This window comes from Zootoca vivipara, chromosome 7, assembly GCF_963506605.1.
Source record: "Zootoca vivipara chromosome 7, rZooViv1.1, whole genome shotgun sequence".
In the NCBI taxonomy this organism is placed as follows: domain Eukaryota; kingdom Metazoa; phylum Chordata; class Lepidosauria; order Squamata; family Lacertidae; genus Zootoca; species Zootoca vivipara.
The window spans coordinates 15,333,600-15,357,907 of record NC_083282.1 but is presented as its reverse complement, the minus strand read 5'-3'; the positions used below and the strand labels follow the sequence as shown (position 1 = coordinate 15,357,907).

General features: G+C 41.4%; 1 protein-coding gene across 3 annotated transcripts in view; it reads left to right on the top strand.

The window, feature by feature from the left end:
- DENND1B (DENN domain containing 1B) overlaps positions 1 to 24,308 on the top strand; it is a 190,726-nt gene that overhangs the window by 72,472 nt on the left and 93,946 nt on the right. For 2 of the 3 annotated variants that reach the window (XM_035123797.2, XM_035123796.2), the window contains exons 5-7: positions 5,568 to 5,681; positions 17,429 to 17,498; positions 19,524 to 19,604. In XM_035123797.2, the coding sequence (XP_034979688.1) occupies positions 5,568 to 5,681; positions 17,429 to 17,498; positions 19,524 to 19,604 (265 nt within the window). Of the gene's footprint in view, positions 1 to 5,567; positions 5,682 to 17,428; positions 17,499 to 19,523; positions 19,605 to 22,261; positions 22,322 to 24,308 lie in introns of all 3 variants that reach the window. The other variant, XM_035123795.2, reaches the window with a different exon arrangement.

Here is a 24,308-nt window from a genome sequence, read left to right as displayed (position 1 = left end):
TTGTGCTGAATTCAAACTTGTGATGAATGATGGAGCAAGATCTTTTGGGGTGTTAATGCTATGAGTATCTCCATTTTGTGCTCAGGTTGTATATATGTGTAAATAAAACCATATACAGTGGTACCTCTACTTACGAATTTAATGCGTTCCGAACACACATTCGTGAGTAGAAAATATTTGTTAGTCGAATCCCATAGGAATGCATTGGGAGAAAAAATCCGTAAGTAGAAGCAACCCTATCTAAAAATTCGTAAGTAGAAGCAACCCTATCTAAAAAATTGTAAGTAGAAAAAATCCTATCTAAACCGCATCCAAGATGGCGGACGGAGCTCCATTCGTAAGTAGAAACATTCGTAAGTAGAGTTATTCGTAAGTAGAGGTACCACTGTATCTTAAAAGACCCCACAGGCTCCACTAACCTTCATTCCAAGGAAGCCAAATCCTGGTAAGAGCTGAAACCCCTGGATTCTCTCACCACTAGGATATTGGGGTGGCGTGCAATAATAATGTTGCTTTTGTTGACATGCCTTTATTAATTAATTTTTGGAGAAAAATGTTTGCCATGCATAACAAACATTGGAGAGATACGTGGCACCTTACTTGTATTGTAAATCATTTAATTTTAATTTTAATTTAATTTATTATTTATACCCCGCCCATCTGGCTGGGTTTCCCCAGCCACTCTGGGCGGCTTCCAACAGAAAAATAAAATAAAATAATTGATTAAACATTAAAAGCCTCCCTAAACAGGGCTGCCTTCAGATGTCCTCTAAAAGTCTGGTAGTTATTTTTCTTTTTGATATCTGGTGGGAGGGCGTTCCACAGGGCGGGCGCCACTACCGAGAAGGCCCTCTGCCTGGTTCCCTGTAACTTGGCTTCTTGCAGCGAGGGAACTGCCAGAAGGCCCTCGGCACTGGACCGCAGAGCGATGGAGGTGGAGACGCTCCTTCAGGTATAATGGACTGAGGCTGTTTAGGGCTTTAAAGGTCAGCACCAACACTTTCAATTGTGCTCGTAAACGTACTGGGAGCCAGTGCAGGTCTTTCAAGACCGGTGTTATGTGCTGCTCCCAGTCACCAGTCTAGCTGCTACATTCTGGATTAATTGTAGTTTCCGGGTCACCTTCAAAGGTAGCCCCACATAGAGCGCATTGCAGTAGTCCAAGCGAGAGATAAGAAGTATTTTAGGTATGCAAAATACATTTTTCTTTCAGCAGGGAGATCAAAATGTAGCATGAAACCTAAAGCTTCATGTTGTTGCCAGATTGCACAGTGTCACTGTACTTTTCTCATCCCTGCATAATGGAACTGAAGAATAAATATAACAACAGAACTGCCTTTTGTGGATCACATGAAGAATCTTATGTAGTCAGGATTTCTGCTCCCAACATTAGCAGATTCTCCTAGGGAACCTTTCAAGCTTATCCCTATTGTTTCTCATCAGAATCCTGTACTGACATATATGCTGCAGTTTTCATTTAGCACTTATAGCTAATAACCTATTCATAGACCTTCTAACCAGAAGCTTAGAAGCATTAAAAATTGTTTAAAGTTGTCTAAACTTCTGGTTAGTGAGATTCACAATTTAGTTATGAACAATAAGTAGAATTTTATTTTATGTATCCCAGATCCATTGCCAAATACTTTCCTTGGATGATCCCATGTTCAAGTATACCATTATGAAATCTCTTGTTTACTCTCTTCATACAAATCATAATTTTATGAACGTCTGTCCTGTTCATTTACAAATACTAACTGAACCACTGTTTTACTACACAACTTTAATTCTTATTTTAAAGCCAGCTTGTATGACAATTTACTAAATATAACATAATAATTTCCAGAGGAATAGCTTATCTTAGTTGGTTGCAACAAAAGAGCAGTCTTGTGGCACCATAAACTTTAACAATTTTACAATGGCTTAAGCTTTCATGGACCAGAGTCCACTATTCATTAGATAAATGTGTCTATGAGCTATACATAACTTTTGTGCAAAAACATTCTCTCATATGAATGACTCCACATTCCTAAATGATTGCACAGACCCATAAATCTAGAAGAAAATGCATTCTTCCTCCAAGGCCAAACAACTTATATTTGATGCTGATAATGCGAATTTTCATACCTAAAGAGAGGTAATTCTTAATTGGTCCTCAAAGAAAGATTTAAATCATGCCTTGATAATGAACATAACAATATAAATACTCCCTATCAGTTTCGTTCACTGAATAACATGTATATTGGTTTTAAAACTTTATTTATATAGTAGAGACATTGAAAGAATGTAGGTTTGATGTTTATATACATTAAACATTATTTTTGAACAAAGAAGCAAGGAGAGGAACATGTGCTAGAATATACGTTTGTGGGTTGATTTGGGTTTTTGCCTTTGGCTCATTTATTCATGATAGTAAGGCAATTCTGATGAACAATTTTGAGTTTGCAGTATTGTTATAAATAATTTATTTAACCATTTGTATTTGTGCTCCAGTTCAAGGACTGGTGGCAATGCCAACAGCTTCTAAGAAGATTTTTTTTTTAAAAAAAAAAGCAGTTTCCTTTATTAATTTGTTGTCTTTGGAGTGGCCTGCCTCCTGTTTATTACAGGTTGTGTTTTCATCTTTGGTTTGTGGAGTCAGGAATTCTTATCATCCTACAAAGGGTGGAATGGCCAGTGTAAGGCTGGCCTCTGTGTCTCAAGAGTGGGGAAGCTTTTTCAGCCTGTGGGCTACATTCCCATATGTTTAACCTTCTAGGGGCAGCATGCCAGTGGTGGATGTGGCCAGATTCACAAAACGCCTGCCCGCACACTCTTTCTTCCATACTCATACAACCATGGGGTGTATAGGGTGCTAGGAGAGGGGTAGTAACGCTTGTGGGGGAAACGTGCTGTAGAGGGAAGTGAGGGGCAGATGGGGCTCATCAACCTGGGAAGGTAGCCCATCTAGGAGAAGAAATACAGTACTCTGATCCTAGACCTCTACTGTCTTGTGGGATATCTTTGAGAGAAGAAAAGGCTAAGGACAAAATGGTGACATGAGAAAACAATAATATCCCCAAAATAAATAACAATGCTTACCTGAAGGAGCATCTCCACCCCCATCGTTCCGCCTGGACACTGAGGTCCAGAGCCGAGGGCCTTCTCGCAGTTCCCTCGCTGCGAGAAGCCAAGTTACAGGGAACCAGGCAGAGGGCCTTCTCGGTAGTGGCACCCGCCCTGTGGAATGCCCTCCCACCAGATGTCAAAGAGAAAAATATCTGCCAGACTTTTAGAAGACATCTGAAGGCAGCCCTGTTTAGGGAAGCTTTTAATGTTTGATGGACTATTTTATTTTAATATTTTGTTGGAAGCCGCCCAGATTGGCTGGGGAAACCCAGCCAGATGGGAGGGGTATAAATAATAAATTCTTCTTCTTCTTCTTCTTCTTCTTCTTCTTCTTCTTCTTCTTCTTCTTCTTCTTCTTCTTCTTCTTCTTCTTCTTCTTCTTCTTCTTCTTCTCCTCCTCCTCCTCCTCCTCCTCCTCCTCCTCCTCCTCCTCCTCCTCCTCCTCCTCCTCCTCCTCCTCCTCCTCCTCCTCCTCCTCCTCCTCCTCCTCCTCCTCCTCCTCCTCCTCCTCCTCCTCCTCCTCCTTCTTCTTCTTCTTCTTCTTCTTCTTCTTCTTCTTCTTCTTCTTCTTCTTCTTCCTGTCTTTATCATGACACTGGATTAGAACAGAAGATGATGAAGGCACACAAGCAGAAATAAAGCACAAAGAACTCTGTTACATCACTCAGCTCTAGGTCACACTGTTACTTTTTAAGTGTCTCTCCTTCAGATCTTTGCAAGTTGTTCCATCTGGTATTTTAATCATGCTCTTATGAAGCATGGAGAGCTGGTGTGGTGTGTGGTTAGAATGCCAGGCTCTGACTGGGAAGCCCCATTTCAGGTTCCTACTCAGCCAGGAAATTCACTGGCATTGGACCAGTTACTTTCTCTCAACCTAGCCTAGCCTGGCCCCCAGGGTTGTTCAGAGGGATAATGGGAGGTGGGGATGGAGCAGACTTTGTATAGCATTGTGTAGCAACTAGAATATGTGCTGGTATAAGGCAGCTTCCTGGTTGTATGAAGGGCTGTAAAGCAGGTTGCTTTTAAAATTCAAATAGTGATAAATAACGATAAAAACTACTGGGGTCAAGTTGGAAATAGAATTCCGTGCTGAACCTTTCCATTTCCTCATATAGTCTGTGAATCTTAGCTAGAGGGAGCAGCAGGCTATCAGCACTGAGGCAGCCAAGAGCCCTGGGTTCCAGAGGCCAAGCCCTACTGGGATGAGACCAGAATTTCTAAGGAACTGCACTGGCAGAAATTGCAGGAGGTCTGAATAAGTTGGGCAAACCAGACTGAGGTTGAGGACAGGATCTTTCAAAGTTGCCTGGGCAGCCAAATGAACGAAGCCAGAATGAAAGAACATTAATAGCCAAGCCAGGGGGAACTGATGGGGAGCCTGGGCAGGTGGAGCTATGCTAGAGCCGGGGAGTATAATAAACATTATTTCCGTCTGCTTTCTTCAGCCTTGAGTTACTCCTGGTAAAAGACCTTCAAAACTGATCACTTGGCACCTGGTTTTGATCCTGGATGCTCCTGATGGGAGCAATATAATTTGGAAAACTGCTATTGTAATAATATCTGAGCACTTTTTAATAAACCTTGAAATGTGGTCAATTTTAAAAAATTTCAAATAGAATAAAGACTGAAGAATTCTTTCTGCTATTCAGTCTTTAATGTGGCAGGCCCTGGCAGGGGCAAAATGTGTGTGTGTGTGGGGGGGGAAGGCAGGGGGACTGTAGCCCTGGGTGCATAATTTTGAGGGGACACGAACCAGGCGTCCTCATGCAGGGAACTCTGTCCTGCTCTGCCTGCTGCCAGGATCTCTGGGCCCAGGAGCCTGGCCTGGTCTTGCTACGGCATCCCGGGCCCCCCTCACTGAATGGCTGCCCACCCATTGGGGGGGTTTGTCCAAGGGCTGTGTCAGCCAGCTGGGCTCCTCCCTGCATGGTGGCAGGTGGTACAGCACAGCTCCGCTTGGCTCTAGCGGCGAGGCGAGGCTGGGCAGGCAAGGCAAGCTCTGTGAACCCTCCACGCCTCACTCCCACCCGGTGACAAGTTCTGTTCACACTCCACCCCCACCTGGTGTAACGCCACTGAGCCCTGTTTCCCTTGTCATAGTTCAGTGTTAGAGCACATGCTTTGAATGTAAAAGTTCCCAGCTTCGTCCCCTGCTATCACAAGGTGAGGATGGGACAGTCTGAAACCCCGGAGAAATTCTGCTAGTCAGTGCAGATGCTACTTGTGCCATGGAGACATAGGCAAATTACCAAACAATTGCCTTTAGTAGTGAATCTAGGGTGAATCAAGTTGCCAGCCCCTCCCCCCCCGATGACTATTTATAAAGCTTTAACCTGTTTGATTTTATTAGATCTGTGGAGAAAAAAAATAATTTCCCCCCCGGTTAGTGTCAGTGTACATAAATGAATTCTAAGCTCATCTTTCTGGAGGAGAACAGCCTAATATATTTCGTGTTCTTCTAGGGTGACCCAGGTTGGACAGCACTTTACCTTTGTGCTTACTGACATTGAAAGCAAACAAAGATTTGGATTTTGCCGGTTAACATCAGGAGGCAAAGTCTGCCTATGCATTCTAAGGTAAGTAGCTATATACAGCAAATTAGTAATTTCCTTATCCTGTCCAGCCACTCTTTCTTAGATAATTATTAATCATTGGCTGAAAATTGTAGATTCCCTGCATATCTGAAAAACCTTTGTGTCCTAGCCTGCTACCATCACAATAGCACTTCTTGACAGTTATAAATGATTTTATTTCCTTATTTTTTTCCATAAGGTAAGATGCTTTAATGAGGTGTTTTGAAAATGTACCATAGCTGACCTGGCTTGGCAGGATATGCAGGAACTTGTGTAACTTTTTTTCTAAAGGAGAAAAATTTGACGCATGAGTTGCAATTGAAATTGTCCTAGCACAATGAAGAGAAGTAGTTCTAGTGCGAATAAGTAGAAAAACATCTCTTCCTTACTGACTCAAAAGAAAGAAAATAAGTTGCATCGTAAGAAAATGTATATGTGAATTTTTCATTCTAACCTTAGTCACAAGACTGCGTTATACCCTTACTTTGAATCCATCTTCTTGAATCAAAATGGGGTAGTTTTTATTTGTGTTACAGCATCCTTGCAGTGCTTCTGGAAGCAATGCATTTTTGCAAAACATTCTCAGAAAGGACTGGGTGTTGGGCTGCTTCAGACAGTTATTGATAGGTCTGATTTCATCCAGCCCTGCCTCTGTCATCCTGGACTTTTTGTGCCAGGGGCAGCCCATCCAAATTCAGCCTTTGTGTGTAAAATACTATGCATATAAGGCCAAATCCAACCTTTTAAGGATTGTCTGAAGTGACCTTTTGCAGTTGTCTCTTGTGGATGGATTATTGTTTTGTGTCTTGTTTTGCCTAGTTCATGCTATGTTCTTTTGCACATTTGTTAACGTGATTCTGTTCTAGTATTTCACAAATGCAAAGAAGTGATATTTTTGCATCTTCTACAGTAAAAGCAGTGGTACTGTTTATTGTGGGGTATTTAGATGGGCTGATGCAGATGTAACACTGGCTCCACATGAGCCCATTGAAATACTAAAACTGGTGTTGGATGAATGTCAAACATATGACCACAACTTGAAGTGATATTCTGGGCTGGTGCAGATGTAATAATGGTTTTTGTTCCCTGCTTAAGAGATTTGAAACCAGCATCAAACATGTGTTCTCTTTCTCCCATTTCCTCCTGTCTTAGGAACATATTCACCCCTCATGCTAAGCAGAATTTGATTTTAAACAGGATTTGAACCCAATAATAAATCACAATTTCAAATCCTTATTAAATGGGAATCCTGGTTAATATTTGCTGTGACAAAGCTGGCATTCGTCATAACTATGCAGGAGGATGCAACTTACTCCTAAGCGTCAAGTGAGCAGGAAAGGGTTGCTTATGTTATTATCGGGGCCATTAATTTTTTGACCAGTTGCTTTTTCATTGCCACACCATTTATACTGTTATGTCTAAACCACAGAGCCTAGGGCTTGCTGATCAGAAGGTTGGCGGTTCGAATCCCCGTGACGGGGTGAGCTCCCATTGCTCGGTCCCAGCTCCTGTCAACCTAGCAGTTTGAAAGCATGTCAAAGTGCAAGTAGATGAATAGGTACCGCTCCAACAGGAAGGTAAACGGCGTTTCCGTGCGCTGCTCTGGTTCGCCAGAAGTGGCTTTGTCATGCTAGCCACATGACCTGGAAGCTGTACACTGGCTCCCTTGGCCAATAAAGCGAGATGCAACCCCAGAGTCATCTGCGACTAGACCTAATCTTTTTGGTTTCTTTTAAACCAGAAATGCGGTAGCTGTGGCTCTCTAGATGTTACTGGCCTGAACTATCTGTGGCCATTATGCTGAGTGGGAGTGATGGGAGTCGGAGGGTGGCAGCTTCCGTAACCCTGTTTTAAGCTGTCGTTTTCAAATTCCCTCTCTGTGTGTCCTATGTATTTAATTCAGGGGTGGCTAATCTTTTTTTGATTGAGGGCTACATTAACCCATGGTGAATAAAGGGCATGAATATCAAAGTGGGAGTGACTATACTGTAAAAGTGAGTGTGGCCCTTTTGGGGGGAGGGGGTCTTAGCACATATTAAGGGGGCTGGACACAGCCTGTGGGCCAGCTACTCCTGGCTTAATTCAATTTATTGCTCTGGTTGGTGAATTTTCAGGACGTTATCCCACCATCCAACTATTTCCACATTATAGGGCTTTAGAAAGTTATGATAGGGGCTATCCCAGTGACTGGAATGACCTGCTGTCCTACCCTGACATACTTGCTTCCAAACAACGTCCACTAGGGCACTTCATATGAAGGGAACAAGGGAACCAGAAAGGAGAAGATAGTAGCCTACTGAAGTCAAATGTGTCAAAACAGGCAAGTTATTGAGCCAAAAAATAAACCTGGGTATGGATGACACACTTAGCTAAACCATGGCTTAGCTCAGTGCAGCAGCGGAATGACTTGCACGAGCAAAGGGGCTGTGATCTCCTATCCAGAAGCCCACATGTTTGCCCTTTTGTACTAAGCCATAGTCTGGCTAGTGTTCTATGTGAGTTGATCTATGTGAGTTGATTGCTTGTATTGGGTCAGTGTTTCATCTGTACCAGACCATTGAGAGAAGATGTCTAGAATGTTCATAATAAATAGGTAAAATAGCAGAATGCTTACTGTACACAAAAGAGGGAATGCCTTTCGTGGGCCATTTTTTTTTGCCATTCAACAAGAATTACATACTGAAGCACTGATGTATTTTTTTTTTTTATGAGCATGGAACTGCAGGAAGTGACTCATTTGCTAGTATGGTTCAACCATAGCAGAATTAGGAGAACACTTAATGGTAAACAGAAGTGCTATAAACAACAAAACACCACAGGCCAAGGTGATTAAAAATGTTATTACAACTGTGGATTTTCACAGTGAATGTTACCTTGTCATCAGTTTGCTCCAAAATAGATATTAAAACATAAACAGCACGACCACAATAAACTGCTTAATTAAAAGCCAAATGAAAGAAACATTTTGCCTCTTTAAAGGAGAGCCTGGGTGCCTGTAAACGCAGCTGAAAACAAATGTTCAAGCAACCTGCCATGCATATGAGCAGCAAAGGAAATGGAGAAACTGCTTGGAGACTTGAGCTATCAGTGGTTGTACTAAAGCAAGAAGTGACAAAGGAAGATGGCAGGCCAACCAGTGGCACTGTGATACATGTGGGAAGAAGGGGACAGACGTACAAAGATGAACTATGAAGCAGAGGACCAGTGATACCCTGGCGAAACCAAGTCAGGGCAGCTAGCCAGAAGTGTAAGGCTGATGTACTTGGAAGCAGCAAAGCTTATAGAGTGATTATTTCATGGAAATTAGTTTACTGGGGTTATTGTTTATTGTCTAGGTTATATATAATCACTGCATGTAGTTTTACAAGGGTAGCTTAAAGAAGGCTAAGAGTAATACTTTATTTTTTTTATCCAAATAAAATAAAATTATTTACACTACCAAATATGTGGTTTCAATTTTATCCTATACTAGCTGGCCCGGCCACACGTTGCTGTGGGTCATCCCTGTAATTCCCCCCACCCTGTCCCGATCCATGACGTATCCTGCCCCTCCTCCCTCCAACCCCCTGGCACATCCCTATGTTTCGGTAGGATACCCTTCCCTCTGTTTTCCCCGGGGAGTGTTGTCCCCTCCCCCCTGTATCTCCCCCTGCATGCGCATCGTGAACATTTATATATATTTAGATTAATTTTTTTTGAAATAACATGAGAAGTTATTATTGTTTAATTTTATTTTTGGGGTTGTCATTTATTTTGGTGGGTATTGTATGATTTGGGCGTTGTTGTGTGTTTTGGTTTTGTGTGTGTGTGTGTGTGTTTTGTAATTTCGATTTTCTAATTTTGGAGTAGGTGACCCAGAGAACCCAGAGAACTACTTTAATAATCCTGACCGGGGGGGGGGGGTATCAAATAGCGAAGACCCACAGCCCCGTAGCAACAGAAGGCGAGTTCTGAAGCGCCCGAGCTGTTCGGTTCCATAAAAAACTCAGGAAGTGGCAAGGGGAAGGTAGGAGATTGTAAATCGGGGGGGGGGGGGATTGACCACTGCAAATATTTGAAGACTTAAACTGGGGAGAGAAAGTTTTTTTTAGGCGCAGAGGCTTGCAATCAGTCATAGTATAAAGCCTACCGGTAGGTTAAAAGGGGCACAATTGCCCTTGCTTAAAATGGCCACCGGAGCCTCGCATGTGACACAACGCCTGCTAAATTTTAAAGTAAAAACCCCTTGCTGTGCCCCCAAGTGCGTTGCTGTGGGTTATCCCCCCCGGGCCTAGTGGGAGCCTGGCAGGGGCCTACATAAAACAAAGGCCGTGCTGTGGCTTGTGATCCGGGCGCTCGCCCTCCCCCCCGGGCCTAGCAGCCTGGCAGGGGCCTACATAAAACGAAGGCCATGCTGCGGCCTGTGATCCGGGCGCTCGCCCTTCCCCCCCGGGCCAAGTGGGGGCCTAGCAGCCTGGCAGGGGCCTAGTGGTCTGGTAAGGCCCCCTTGGTGGTTTCAGTTGCTTGGTTGATGATGTCATTATTTGGCGCCGCCCTTCAGAGCTTTTGCTGGTGACAGCGTGCAATCTGCCTGATGGGCAAGATACGCTTTGTTCTAATTTGATGCAATTTGGTTCAGTGGTTACGGGGAAAGGCTGTGACCTCTGCACGCGCAATGCCTATATATATATATATATATATATATATATATATATATATATATATATACATATACATATACATATACATATACATATACATATACATATACATACACACACCTCTTTAATTATTACTACTGCTACTTAACACAGAAGTGGCAGTTTTATACCACAGCAGGACTGCTGAGAGGGGACATGGAGTACTACTGTACTAGGCCCAGGTTCAACAGGGGCCCACGATTCTGAGCTTCCTTTCCTTTCTTGTTAAAAAAGTAGAATCTCTGGCCCCAATCAGCCTATTTTGTCTGCAGCTTCCCCACTAACACTCCCTTGGGTTAGCCCTGTTGCTTGGAGTGGTGTTGAAATATTTTTCCTCATACCTGATTGGCACATGGTATGAGGTTTTTGCCTTTCCCTCCCCAAGAAATGGTTATTCTGTTAGGTATTTTACATTTCCTGTTACAACTTGGGTTGGATAAGACATACAGGACCAGTCATGTAGCAGGGAACCTCCCTGGGGGAAATCTTACAGGCCTCGGACTTGATTCAGGATGAAGGGGTGACCTTTCACCACTCACCCCAGTTTGCCAGCTAGAACTGAGGTGCTTGGCTGGCTCCACATTGGGACTGCAATGTAAACAACTCTTTGGGGAGGCCCCAGCATTTGAGCAGTGGATGGGGCCATCAGATCGTCCTTGCCCTATGCTTTGCTAGCCCCGCATCCTCTGTATTCAGTAAATGAAACTTCCAGTAGAGCAGAGGAAGGAACACCAGAAGGGATTCTACACAAGCTGCAAAGCACAGGATACTGAAGCAGAATCCCTTCTGCTGTTCCTTCCTCTGCTCAGCTATTCTCACTAAGCAGAAACATGGACACCCAACCCAAAGGGCTGCATGCATTAAACCTGCAACTCCTAATACTTACCTTGTTGCTTCTACTGCAACTGCAACTACTATTTAACATATAATATGTTGCATGCATAGGGCTGCATGCATTAAACCTGCAACTCCTAATACTTACCTTGTTGCTTCTACTGCAACTGCAACTACTATTTAACATATAATAATGGTTGTAAATGCCCGTTGCATTTGGACAAAGCTCATACTAATCCATTTACTTTGGTTTTGGGTAGATCACAGGAAATTAAGCACCTCACTTTACATTTCATTTTCTGGTGTGCAGCTTTGCTGAAAGTTAAGGGAAGCCACTCTTCCTATTTTGTTTGTGCATTTCCTTCTCAAATCAGATTACAGAATGGTATTTTGCATGTTGATTCTCACATTGGCTACTTCCAGACAGAGAGTGCTTTCAAATGTCAAGGCCGTGTTGATTCAGTATGCCTGTGAAGCATTGCGCCAGTCTCCATGCTACTGAGCCCAGTTAATCTGAGCTGGTAAATTAGCAGGAGTACTCTAGGTTTCCCTCCCTCAATAACATATTCCCCCCCCCCCACACACACACTTCTGGTTTAGTGTCTAACTATGCAAACATAGTGTAGAAATTTGTCATATAGTGGATGTAATCTAACCTTCTTAGGTGAGGTTATCAATGTTGATTAATCTCCATGTTAAGAGGCAATGTATTTCTGAATGCAAGATTCTGTGGACAAACAGCAACACAAAGCAGTTGTCTCCATGTGTCCTTGCCAGCTTTCTAGAAGCATCTTTCCAGACCTAATTATGCTGATGTAGCTAGATCCTTCTTATATTCTTAAGGCACCACATTTGCCCACTTTAATTGAATACTTTAGTTTTGGTCTGTTATTTTGTAGAAGTAACTGCTCAAATAAAAAGTGGCAAGCTATAATTTTTCAGCAAGCTTTAATAAGAATACTGCCATTATTCCTTCCATTGTGACAATTTCAAATTTACAATGCAATGCTAAATGCTTACCAGGCCAGCTTTTTTGGGGGGGGGTGGGGGTGGGGAATACTCTGTATGTATAGTTTGGAAACACATCCATCTTTTACTTTTGAGGGCAGTGGGGGGGAAATAATTTGAGTGTAAGGAATATATTTAAAGTGAACAGGTCTCTTCTCTGGTTTTAAAAAAATATCAGATATTACAACCTTAACTGTGTTATCGATGGGCTCTGAAGAGATGCAGATTGCACAAAGGAAAAGACAAAAGCAGATAATAGTGAACTGAAACATGACTGAACCCATTTGGATAGTCATGTAAGATAGCATATATCTTTATTTATATTTAAACATAGAATGTCTATTTTCTGCCATAAAAGGCACCAAAAGGAACGGAGCACAGATCCATAACAGCAATAAAATTGAACACTGTACAATCTGCCTCTAGAAAGAGGCATAGCTCACAGATCAAACAAAGATGAAAAAGTGCACTCCTGGCTTGGGTGCCTTAAAGCAACATCAGGAGTGCTATCAAATCTTCTGCTTATAAGGGACTGTGACCCACAACAAACACACAGCGCAGACCAGTGCCCCCTGCGCCAATGTGATATAGATTTAGTGCACCCTTCCATCTGAGGGTTGGACCTAGAGATGCACTAGCGAAAGATTTTCTGGCAGCGGCTCAGTTCCATGAATCATTGTGCAAGAACTAGTACAAGATGGGGTGCAGTCCCTTTTTCTAACATGCATTTTGAGAGGGGGAAGGCAGTGGGGATCTTAGCCTGGTGCTGCCTTCCCTCTTGGTAACTGGCAACGATGCAGTGCAGAGGGAAGCCAGGTGAGCAATGTCATGCTGCCTCACCAGCCACAACTGTATATGCCAGGGGTCAGCCAACTTTTTTTTTCAGGGGGCTGGTCCACTGTCCCTCAGACCTTGTGGGGGACCGGACTATATTTTGGAGGGGGGTAAAAAGAACAAATTCCTATGCCTCACAAATAACCCAGAGATGCATTTTAAATAAAAGGACACATTCCACTCATGTAAAAACACGCTGATTCCTGGACCGTCCGCGGGCTGGATTTAGAAGGTGATTAGGCCGGATCCGGACCCTGGGCCTTAGTTTGCCTACCCATGGTATATGCTCTTGATTGCTTTTATTAACATAATAATTAAATTCTGTCCTGGGGATTTGTTGGGGGGGGTATAAATCCCTAACAAATATTTAAGAATCTACACCATTTTTTATTTTATTGGGTTTTACAAACAAGAATAATGTTGTACAAATAAGTATACCAAGTTTTCTCATGTCATTTGTATATCACAAAAATAGCATAATAAATGTGGAAATATATCTACAACATATGTTTCTTTGTTAGTGGTCAATGTATAAGTTCTTGGTTCATGAATTGGTTTAAACAATTAGGAAGAAAAGAGGGGGAGGGAGGGGGGAATGGTGAGCGGAGTGGGGTCGGGTGATCTACACTGTTTTGAGGAAGAAAAGTGTATTATTATTTTTTGGAAGGGTAAAGAAAAATCACAACATGTTGCAAATTTACCGCACCAGGTTCACTTTATTGGTTACTCTTTTCATAGACCACTATAACTCGCATGGGACTCTGTCACTTAACAATGGCTGCTGTGTGTCGCTTTGGTCTTTATCAGTATCTGTGCTCGATACCTTCGATACCTTTATAGTTGGAAAATAGGAAGAAAGATGAATCATTTTGCTCTCCCCCCATTGCAGCTACTAAAATGGAAGCAAAACTGCAAATGGATACGCAATGGCAATATAAACAGCTTAAACAGCACAAGAGGTGGCTAGAACTTTCTGCAGGCTTTCTGTGTGTTGCTTTGCAGCATACTATTTTCCATTTGTCTGCCTCTTCTGTGGTGCTCAGAGTCTGGATTCCTGCTGTTGCCCAGGCTTCTACAGAACCTTTAATCTGCCTTTCACTGTTTAGACTGAAAAAGATGTCTCAAGTCCTGTTTAACACACATTTTGCTATGCTAAATTTGCTGTCTAAATTTAATTTTTCACGTTAATGATGGTGCAGACTTGAGAGTTCGAGTGTAAATTACTGTGTTAACTTTGATGTGTCATTGTTAAAGAACAGTATGCTTTGGGGGATTTTTAGTTTTGTTTTGTTAATACTCCCTCCCGTAAGAAACCAGGTATATATCTTCCTAAATGCATGAAAATAATTTGACTGGGTTCATTTTGTTAAACTACTGTCTGTGTCTCTAGCTGACCTTATGCATCCTGTGAAATGCAGACGGCATCATTAAAATTTTCAGCCTTGGATTTGATTAATGAAATTTTATGACTGTAAAATTGTCACCTAGATTTCTAAACGAAATGTTCTAATAAGGTAGACAGGTTTTTTTTGGGAAGCCTTTGTAGTTCTTCATCTCAGACTGTGCTTGAAGCTCTCCCCCCCTTCTTCCTTAGGCAAATCCCTCAGAAGCAGAATGTTTCAATTTTACACATTTTGTGTCAATTTTCCAGACAGAAAGTAGCCCCTAGACATTAGACATTTAGCTACGGAAAGGCGGTTTCCTTAGTTTTATTTGATTACTAGAAGTTAGATTCCTGCTGATAGTTCAGGACTGTTAGTGGTTACCTGACTGTTTGACAGAAAACATTTCCTTTCCTTTATTTAACCTTTGACTTGCGAATATAAAAGCTTTATCAGAACTGTAGTGGAAGCGCAAGCGAGGTGGAAGTCTACTTAGTGCAACAAAGCTGAAGAATGACTTTGAATGAAAGCTTGAGCGCCTGCCTTGTGGCTTCTTGGATTAAAAGAATATGCTAAGTACGTTTTTAATTAGCAATGAAATATATGCTGCCGTTGTTTATGTGACAGGTAAGGGCCACTCTTTAGGTCGGACTGAATGCATTTTAAAAGCATAACACTTCCACATCCGTGATTGATTCTGCAGATGTCATTTTAAAGATTTTGTGCTTTACATGGCAGGCAGGAAATTTGTTGAAGCACTCTCTGAATTATTGAAATTAGGAGATACTGATTAAGCCAGTTTTGTGATCCAGCTTTTTCGTGGTTTCTCTGTGTTATGCACTGGACAGGGGTGACCAAATCCTAATTGGCTTCCTCTCCTCAGCTGTATTATTGTGTAGCATAATCATTATTCCTGCCTTAACTGTGGCATATGCTGAAGTGAGTAAGAAAGTTCCTAAGTTTAGGTTCAGAGGATAAACATCACCCTCTTCCACAATAGTTGTTATGCTTAATTTAGGAAGAAGAAAAGGTTAAGGAGGATCTATGGGAGCTTCAGTAGGAAGGGGGAGACAGGAAAGTCCTCTTGCATGAACAGAATTTCATTCACAATAGTTTGTATTGAAGTCGATATGTATAGGGTAAGAAAGACAGAGCCGAGGTGTTCCTGGCTGGGCAGCATCATACTTATATGTGCATAAACACATTGCTTCTTGCATGTCTCCTTCTGGCAGCTCCTGCAGCCAAATGTATTGCTCTGCTTTCCATTGGACCACATCAGGGAAGCCAATGTTGTCATCTGGGCAGCCCAGGACCTCCGTACACACTGCCCAGGCTTGTGCCCCAGAGAGGTCACTTCAGTGTGGCTAAAGCAACAAAAACAATGTGGGAGGCAGCAGTAATGAGTTACTGGGTCTTGGCAGCCACAGCAGGCGCTGTGATTCTCCAGTGGTTTGACTTCAACCCCAGAGAAACACTCCATTGTTTCTCAAGATAGATGGATGCCAACCATATTATTTATACTGGTAGAATGTAATCTGGGCACAAGGAGAAGGGGATGACAGAGGACGAGATGGTTGGACAGTGTTCTCGAAGCTATGAACATGAGTTTGACCAAACTGTGGGAAGCAGTGGAAGACAAGAGTGCCTGGCGTGCTCTGGTCCATGGGGTCACGAAGAGTCGGACACGACTAAACGACTGAACAACAGCAGCAGCAGCAGCAGCAGCAACAACAACAGCAGCAACAAATCTGGAAGCAGGGCTGTACACTTGCCCCCCTGTAGTAGTGCTCCTTAATGAGAAATGAGGAATGGTTGTGTGTATCTGGGTACGCATAGCTATGACAGTACATTGTTATGATGACTATGCTCTTCTTCCACAGGCGGAGGTCGTAATGCAGGCATCCCCAAACTGTGGCCCTCCAGATGTTTTGGCCTACAACTCCCATGATTCCTAGCTAAGAGGACCAGTGGTCAGGAATGATGGGAATTGTAGTCCAAAACATCTGGAGGGCCGAAGTCTGGGGATGTATGTCGTAATGCTTCTGAATACCAGTTGTTGGAAACCAATTGGGAGGGGGAGTGCCCTTGTGCTTGGGCCCTGCTGTGGGTTTCCCACAGGCATCTGGTTGGCCACTGTGAGCGCAGGATGCTGGACTACATTGGCCTTTGGCCTGATCCAGCAGACCCTTCTTATGTTACAAAAGAGTGACATCATTCTGCACATGGTGGAGATGGTTATACCAGTCATATATATGGTTAAGCTGGTGAAAATGTCTAAAGTAGGTTGCCAGAGGCTCCGTTATAATTGTGATAGGTATATTCCTCTCTGAGTGCTAGTGTATGGTTCAATTTGATTTTTTGATTTTAAATAATGGATCTATATTATCTGCATCTAGCATTTTTGTCATTTTAACAGTTGTAGGTTCATGATAGCTGTTGTTTTGTTTTTTAAACATTATTTTTTCAGTTTCTGAAAATAGGGGTAGTTGTTGTTAGTCTTCCCAGATTTGAAAGGAAAATAATTCTAGTATCTAGTATTTCAATATGCAATTAGCTGGACTCTTTCATTCTTCATACTTTAGTGTGTATGTGTATAAAACATATTATCTCTGTGTGCTTGTTTTTCATAATGTATCAAGCTTGCCCCTTTGCATCCAAGCTTTGTGGACTTCCTGTGATATGTTTTTAATGAGTGGTAAGTATCAAATGCCCTCTTGAGGATTTAAGGAAAAGCTAAACAAACCAAGAATAGTTAAAAAACTAAAAAAACAACCCACAGCCATCACCGTGTACTGTCTATTAAGTATTTTCTTACAAATGAGAAAAAAGTTAGATACATTTTGTTTTGTTTTGCAGGATCAAGACAATATACTTTTTTCTTATGAACTACTTAGATCTAAAACATTATTGTTCAATCTTGCTTGAATGCTTTCAAAAAGTGCATCGCAATGAAATCATTTTCATATTGTGTTTGTCCCTTTTTTAATAAAAGCTTTTATGTCTCTCTTTTCAGCTACTTGCCATGGTTCGAGGTGTACTACAAACTTTTAAATACGCTGGCAGACTATTTGTCTAAAGGACAGGTAATTCTATGTTAGTTTTCTTTATTAATTAAATATATGCTTGTTAGAAGAAAAGTCGGAAGTCTTGTCGCCTATCTTCATAGCTGAGCTGCACGGCCTGTGCCTGGCCACAGCTCTGCTCCTAGGTCAAGCCTGACCCAGGGGGGGAAGTGGCAGGTGAGCTTGCACCCCACTCTGAGTGAGTGGCGACCATGGGATGCTACACCCATGCTTGCAACAAAATGTTATAGTATGTGTACTCAAGATGAAGATCATGCAGCCTATTTTTGCTATTTGTGCCTCCCCCCATTAGTTCCTTATGCGTTGTGGATTTCTTCTCCTATGATGTGTGAAGCTCTACTTGGGTGTGACTGCAAGCTTCATCCCTTTCTCTTGACACGACAACTGCTTTGAAGGGCTATGGGTTTTTTGTTTTTTTAACAATCAAGCGAGATATAAATTTTATTATAAATTTAATAATAATAATAATAATAATAATAATAATAATAATATCTGTACTCCATCTTTTGACTGGGTAGCATTTAAAAAAAGAAATAACGTACTTGTCAAAGTGGATGGAACTGGACCAAAATGATGGCTTTATCAGTCATCTAAGAAGCATGTTTGTGGAATGGAAAATGGGCCAACCCAGGCATCCCCAAACTTCGGCCCTCCAGATGTTTTGGATTACAATTCCCACCATCCCTGACCACTGGTCCTGTTAGCTAGGGATCATGGGAGTTGTAGGCCAAAACATCTGGAGGGTCACAGTTTGGGGATGCCTGGGCCAACCAGTTATAATGGTGATGTTTACTATTTTGTACAAGCAAATACTGGAGTGGGTTTACTGCTATGCTGAAAACGCACCAATGTGTTGACTGTTAGACACATGAACTCTTTTCACACATTCACCAAATGCAGCCTATGTACATACAAGCTATATCTGTGCAGCTTTCTCTCTGCACTAAAGCTCAGTTCATACCAATGGCTGGTCACTTGAAGGTCAGGAGGTTGGGGCATTGAGCATGATATCATTCTCTCTTCATGCACTCAGTTGTTAACACAAGAAGAGCCTGCTCAGGGCCGTCTCAAGCATGTCGGGCGCCCCCTGCCACCCAGCCTACCCCTAGAGCCGGCCCTGAGCCTGCTAGAACAGGCCAATGGCCCATCTAGTCCAGCATCCTGTTCTCACAGTGGCCGACCAGTTGCCTGTGGAAACCAGCAAGCCCATGAGCCCTCTTCCCTCCTGTGGTTTCTAGCAATTGGTATTCAGAAGCGCTGCTGGAAGCAGATCACAGCCATCATGGCTAGTAGCCATTGATAGCCTTCTCCTGCATGAGTTTGTCTAATCCTCTTTTAAAGCTATCCAAGTTGGAGAGATGATGGATTTCTGGCATGCGTTCACAGAATATAAATGCAAACATTCAAGATGCTAGCAAGCTTTGTTGTCCGAGTTCTAACTAGGACTCTGTCTCTTATAATATTGACATTGTAATTTGTTTGCTTATCTGTTTTTTACTGTTATATACCAATTTTCATTAGATTTTAGAATAAGTGTTTTATTGGAATGTTATAGAATAGATATTATAGAAAGAAATGATAGGACAACTGGGGTCATTTTAACCTGCTGCCCAGATAATGGGATAAAAGTAGAACAATATGTGATTTGTTTTATAGATACTTTCAATGTGATTCCTAGGAATAAGTGGGGCAGAAATAAAGGCCTGGGAAAGGAGGAGGTAGAAGAAGCATGGCCTTTGGAAAGCAGGACAAGAGAAGTAGGAAGGTTCAGGTGTGGGAGAAGAAATGATTCAGAAAATTGAGGGGGAGAGTAGACCAGAGGGGACAGAGTTAGAAAAGCAGTAAAACCAGAGAGTGAGCAGGGCGTCAATTAGGATTTGCAGAGGTGAGAAATCAGATATTGGTTTAAATTACTAGGGGTTTTAGAATTCATTTGTTACTGTGTACATATATGAAGTACTGGATTATGGTGACCATGGTTTATATAGCTACTGAATAAAGATTTTAAAATCTTATTTTTTATAGGAAGATGACTTGAATGACTTGTTAGAAACTTGGTATACTCATTCTGTGCCAAAGGCAAATACTCCAATCAGCTTAAATTTGGTAAGTATTGTCTTCATTACAGAGCCTCATACCAATTAATAATAATCAGCAACAAAAACGGCCCTTTTTATTTACTCTGTATAAATTGGGGAGCTTGATGCCATGATTAAGTATCCAAATTATATTCTCACATCTCTCAAAATGAGAGGCAGATCTCCCCAAGTAGGCACAGGAACTTACTGAGGGAATTGTTAAGGTGGCTTTTGACATCCCCCAAACTCAATAACTGGGCATGTTTTCCCCTTTCCCCCTTTCTTAATGCCACACATGAGCTAATATTGTACCCCATTTTTTGTGCCTACGTGCTTGGGGCTATTGTCACAACCTACCTGTGTTTGAGCCATGTGTGGATCCCCTGTCTAGACACTAGACTAATTGTCACAAGTTTCTTAGGTTCCATTTCGAATCTTTGACTTGGAGGTCCAGATGCAGGTAGCTACAAAAGGTTGTGCTATGGACATGGCTAGGAGAACAGCATTCTTCAGTTGTTGTACCACAGAAAGGAGCTCTGTTTTTCTAGGAGCTGTGGACAAACATACAGTCTTGCACAGTGGATACTTTATATGACTTAGGGCAGGCATCCCCAAACTGCGGCCCTCCAGATGTTTTGGCCTACAACTCCCATGATCCCTAGCTAACAGGTCCAGTGGTCAGCGATGATGGGAATTGTAGTCCAAAACATCTGGAGGGCCGAAGTTTGGGGATGCCTGACTTAGGGGTTGCACATGCTAACTGCTGGTAGTTGTTGTTCAAAACATCTGGAGGGCAGATTGGGGAAGGCATGAGTAATAGCCACAGCCTTCACTTGAAAACAACCTCCCAGAAGTCTAGTCCTTGTCACCAAGCTGGATAGATGACACAGATTCAGTATCTCTATGGTTCTTTGCCTGATTTTCCAGATTTTCTTGTTCCTATTTTAATTATTGTTTTTAATGTTTGTGTTTGTTCTTTATATGATATTTTATGAGAAGGCAATATATTAATCAAAAAGCCAGTGCCTGTTTGTTTGGGTTGTATTTTGACATCCACTGTGTGATGACAAGGGGCTAGCTAGACCTGTTTTAAAATACTTCTTGATGTTTTTTCACTGGCATATCTCCCTTAGAAACCTTAACAGACATACTTGTTATCGCACCCTGTATGTACAACTTCCTCCTGTTGGAGAAACTGTTGTCGCCCCCATTACTTGTTTTCAATATGTCACTCTTTCTTCAAGACTTATGGAGATGACTGGCTTAATTAATTTGCTTCTTCTGCTTGTGAACTGTTATGATGTTGGTTTCATGGTTGTTATGTGATGTTGCTGTGTTGCATTTTAATGAATTGTTTGTGGATCGCCCCAGGAGCCTTAAGGTTGAAGAGTGGGTTAGAAATAAGAAAGTTGTATCTAGACTTAACTCATGTGAATTAATAAACCCATGTGAGTAAGGTCTATTGACCTTAGTGGGCCTACTCTGAGTAGGACTAGCATTGGACACAATCCAGAATAAAAATAATATTAATATCAGTAGGCTTTTGTTCTACACACATAATCACATGGTGCACAATATTAGCAAGCACTATGTTGCAAGCCACCAATCTTTATTTTCCTCTGGGATGCAGGTAGGGCATGGAGACTAGCTTTGTTGATGCACAAACTCTTCAGACAAAAAAATATCATCTGCACAATTCTAATAGACGTTGCATAATTAGGTTTTGAAAAGTGCTTGAAAAGCTGGCAGTCTGGAATGCCATGTTTGACAGCACTCACTCAGTCCAATAAATTAGCTTGGTGCTGTAGTAAAAACATTTTCCCCTTCTAATTGTCTCTGCCATATACTCCTCTGGGGATCTGGATGCCAAGCTGTGTTCTCTGAGGCTCACACATCAACACCAGTTTTACATAAAATACTCTGAAAATGGAACCTTCTGTAACCAGCCTTTTGGCCGGATGAACTAGAACCAGCATGGAAGCAAAGTTGGATATTCATTAAGAAAATTTGCACCTATCAGGAACTGAGAAGCACAGAGCTCATGATGTGGAGTACAATTGTTTCGGAACAAACTCAAAACCCATGTTACACACAGCTAATAAGAGTATACATGCAAAGATATGGACATTTACGAACACAAAAGTTTAAACTTAACAGTGCAACCGGGTATCATACTTTGCTACCTATTAGTTGCTACCTACGGTATTAGTTGCTAATCACCTTTCTGTTCCTAGAATATCATCACTGGTTGTTTGAAAAAACAAAACTGATCCTGATTGCTAGGCACAGCTTTAATTTATATGTGCAGTTCTGCATGTAATGAAAGGATTTCAGATATTTGCCTGAATACATGCCCAATTACTTTAGTACATAGCTCAGTCCTTTGCCATTCCATCTGTTGCTGTGATAATTCCTCATTCATCTTTGGTATTCCCATTTCTGTTTCTTCTGCAAAGAAAAACAGCAAATGACCTCACACCTTACAAACCAAAAACCCTATATTGTAAAGTTTGAAAACAACAAGGTAGATTGATTGAGCTGTTTGTTTTTGCCTTTGAAACATTACATGATGTTAAAGAGAATGGAGTCAAGTTATTTCAGAAAAGTGCAGCCTTGCAAGTTAAACTCAGTTCTTTGGTTTCAAAACATGAATTTGTTCAATTTTCTCTCTCATATTGGAAAAAGAACAACGAGATCTTTTTTGCAAGTGAGCAAGTTTTGAAAAATCAACCATGTTTAATGGCGGTGAGTTTAAACTGCTCTGGCTACTCACAGCCCCTCTTGAAAGAAATAATTGCCTGCCAAATGATGTCTCTGTTGATTGCAAGTGATTCATAAATGTCCCCTGAGAAATTACTGTGTTGGGGCTCTGGTATAAAAGAAAAAAAATCTTGAATGTATTTTCTGTTTAGACTAAACCAGAATTGGAAGTATATGTGCAAATTGTATGCTAAATATCCTCTTTACATTTAATAGAGTGACAATAGTTTATTCTTACTGACTTTTTTGTTTTGTTTTTTAAATGTTTATGCCTTTCAACTGTTTACAAATTCTGAGAAGGCCTCTTTGTAGAACAGGAATAAAAAATGTATTATTTTCACTGAATATATTTACACTTGGCACTGTTGGCAGCATGTGAGCAATGCCTTAACATCATATCTCTACTGATATTTCAGTGGTACATGCCGTTTTTATCATAATTTCTTAGCAGAGGTTGAATATTTCATTTTTTTAATGACTGACTCTAGCTCCTTGGAAGAAATAAGTTGAATAATTAGCCATCAAAATGAAAAAGAAGGGCTGCACCCCACCAAAAAGTGAGAAAGGTGGTGGTGATAGGAAAGAATCCTATATTTCACCTCCCCCCACAAAAAACCCTAAAAGGGTTTAAGTTAACTAGTGAAAGATCATATAAAAGTATAATTATTTTTTGCTAGTGATGACTATCTGAAGATCATCTGACATTTTTTTTAATGTCCTGCTTTGTAAATATCCCTGAAGAAGAATTTCAGGTTGAAATTTAAATACATTTAAGGGTTTGGCACCCTTGGGATTCCCCCCTTCATCTTCAAATAAGCATTTTCAATCTAAAAATAGTATAAACAGAAAATATTTTTCAGGATTTGGGATGCTTTCTTGGTTTCATAATATCTGAATTTATCCTTTTTGTATGTTACATGAATTCTGTCATTCTGTACATGTACTGGATTAAAAAACACATTCCTAATGTAATTGGGTTTTTTGTGCTAATTCCTTCTTTTTCTACCATTGCTTGTGTTTTATTTAGCTATCAACTAATTCTGAATGTGAAAAACGTGTTGGTTGTCACATTTGCCCAATAAGGCTATAATTGGACAGGGATAATAAAGTCCTAGTGGCATAAACACCTTACTTTAACAAGTAGCTATAAATGAACTTACACAGGTCCTTTCCTTAGTACAAAATTCTAGATCCCATTAATACGGTCTTAGTCTAGTAACATTTTCCCCATTCACAATTATGAGGCTAGCTAAGAGCTTCTGTGATGCTCGGTCTCTCATAGATCCTAAGTTTAATTTGGAGACAGAGGCTGTAATCCTTTACCTACTCACCTGGGAGTAAGCCCCATTGATCTCAATGAGACTTCAGAGTAGATGTGTGGGATTGTGCTGAGGATGTACCTGCAGCAGTGCTACAATTAAAAATGCAACTTCCACATCCCCCATCATCAGAAGCAGAGCAGGCCAGCTGTTCACAATAATTGGCGGTTGTTGAATGAGAGTAGGGAAGAGGCAGACCTTATACACCTATGTTTCCTATGGTTTCCGGATCCTCAAATTGGACCAACCCTCACTTTAGTCAAACCTCTCCTGCTAATCTCTCCCATTGTCTTGATAAGAACAGACTAGCGGTGATTTCTGCCCATATTGGTAATCCCATAATGTTTTTCCTTAGAATAGGAATTGCTTTCCCAACATACAATGGTGGTTCACTTCTCCTTGACCTTCATGGTGATCGTGACTAGTTTCAGAAATAGAGATGATGTATTTCTGTAACCCAGGAAAACCTTTAATAAAAGACAATTTTTTTATTTAAAAAAAGCCAGTTAATCAGCTGGAGGCCTTATACCCTCATACACTGTGTTTATCGTCCATGCTTGTGGACTAGTGAAGCTTTTGACACCTCCTGTGGATCACATTAAAATATGCATGCAGAACCTTGTTAAGTTACATTTCTCATAAACTATTGGGGG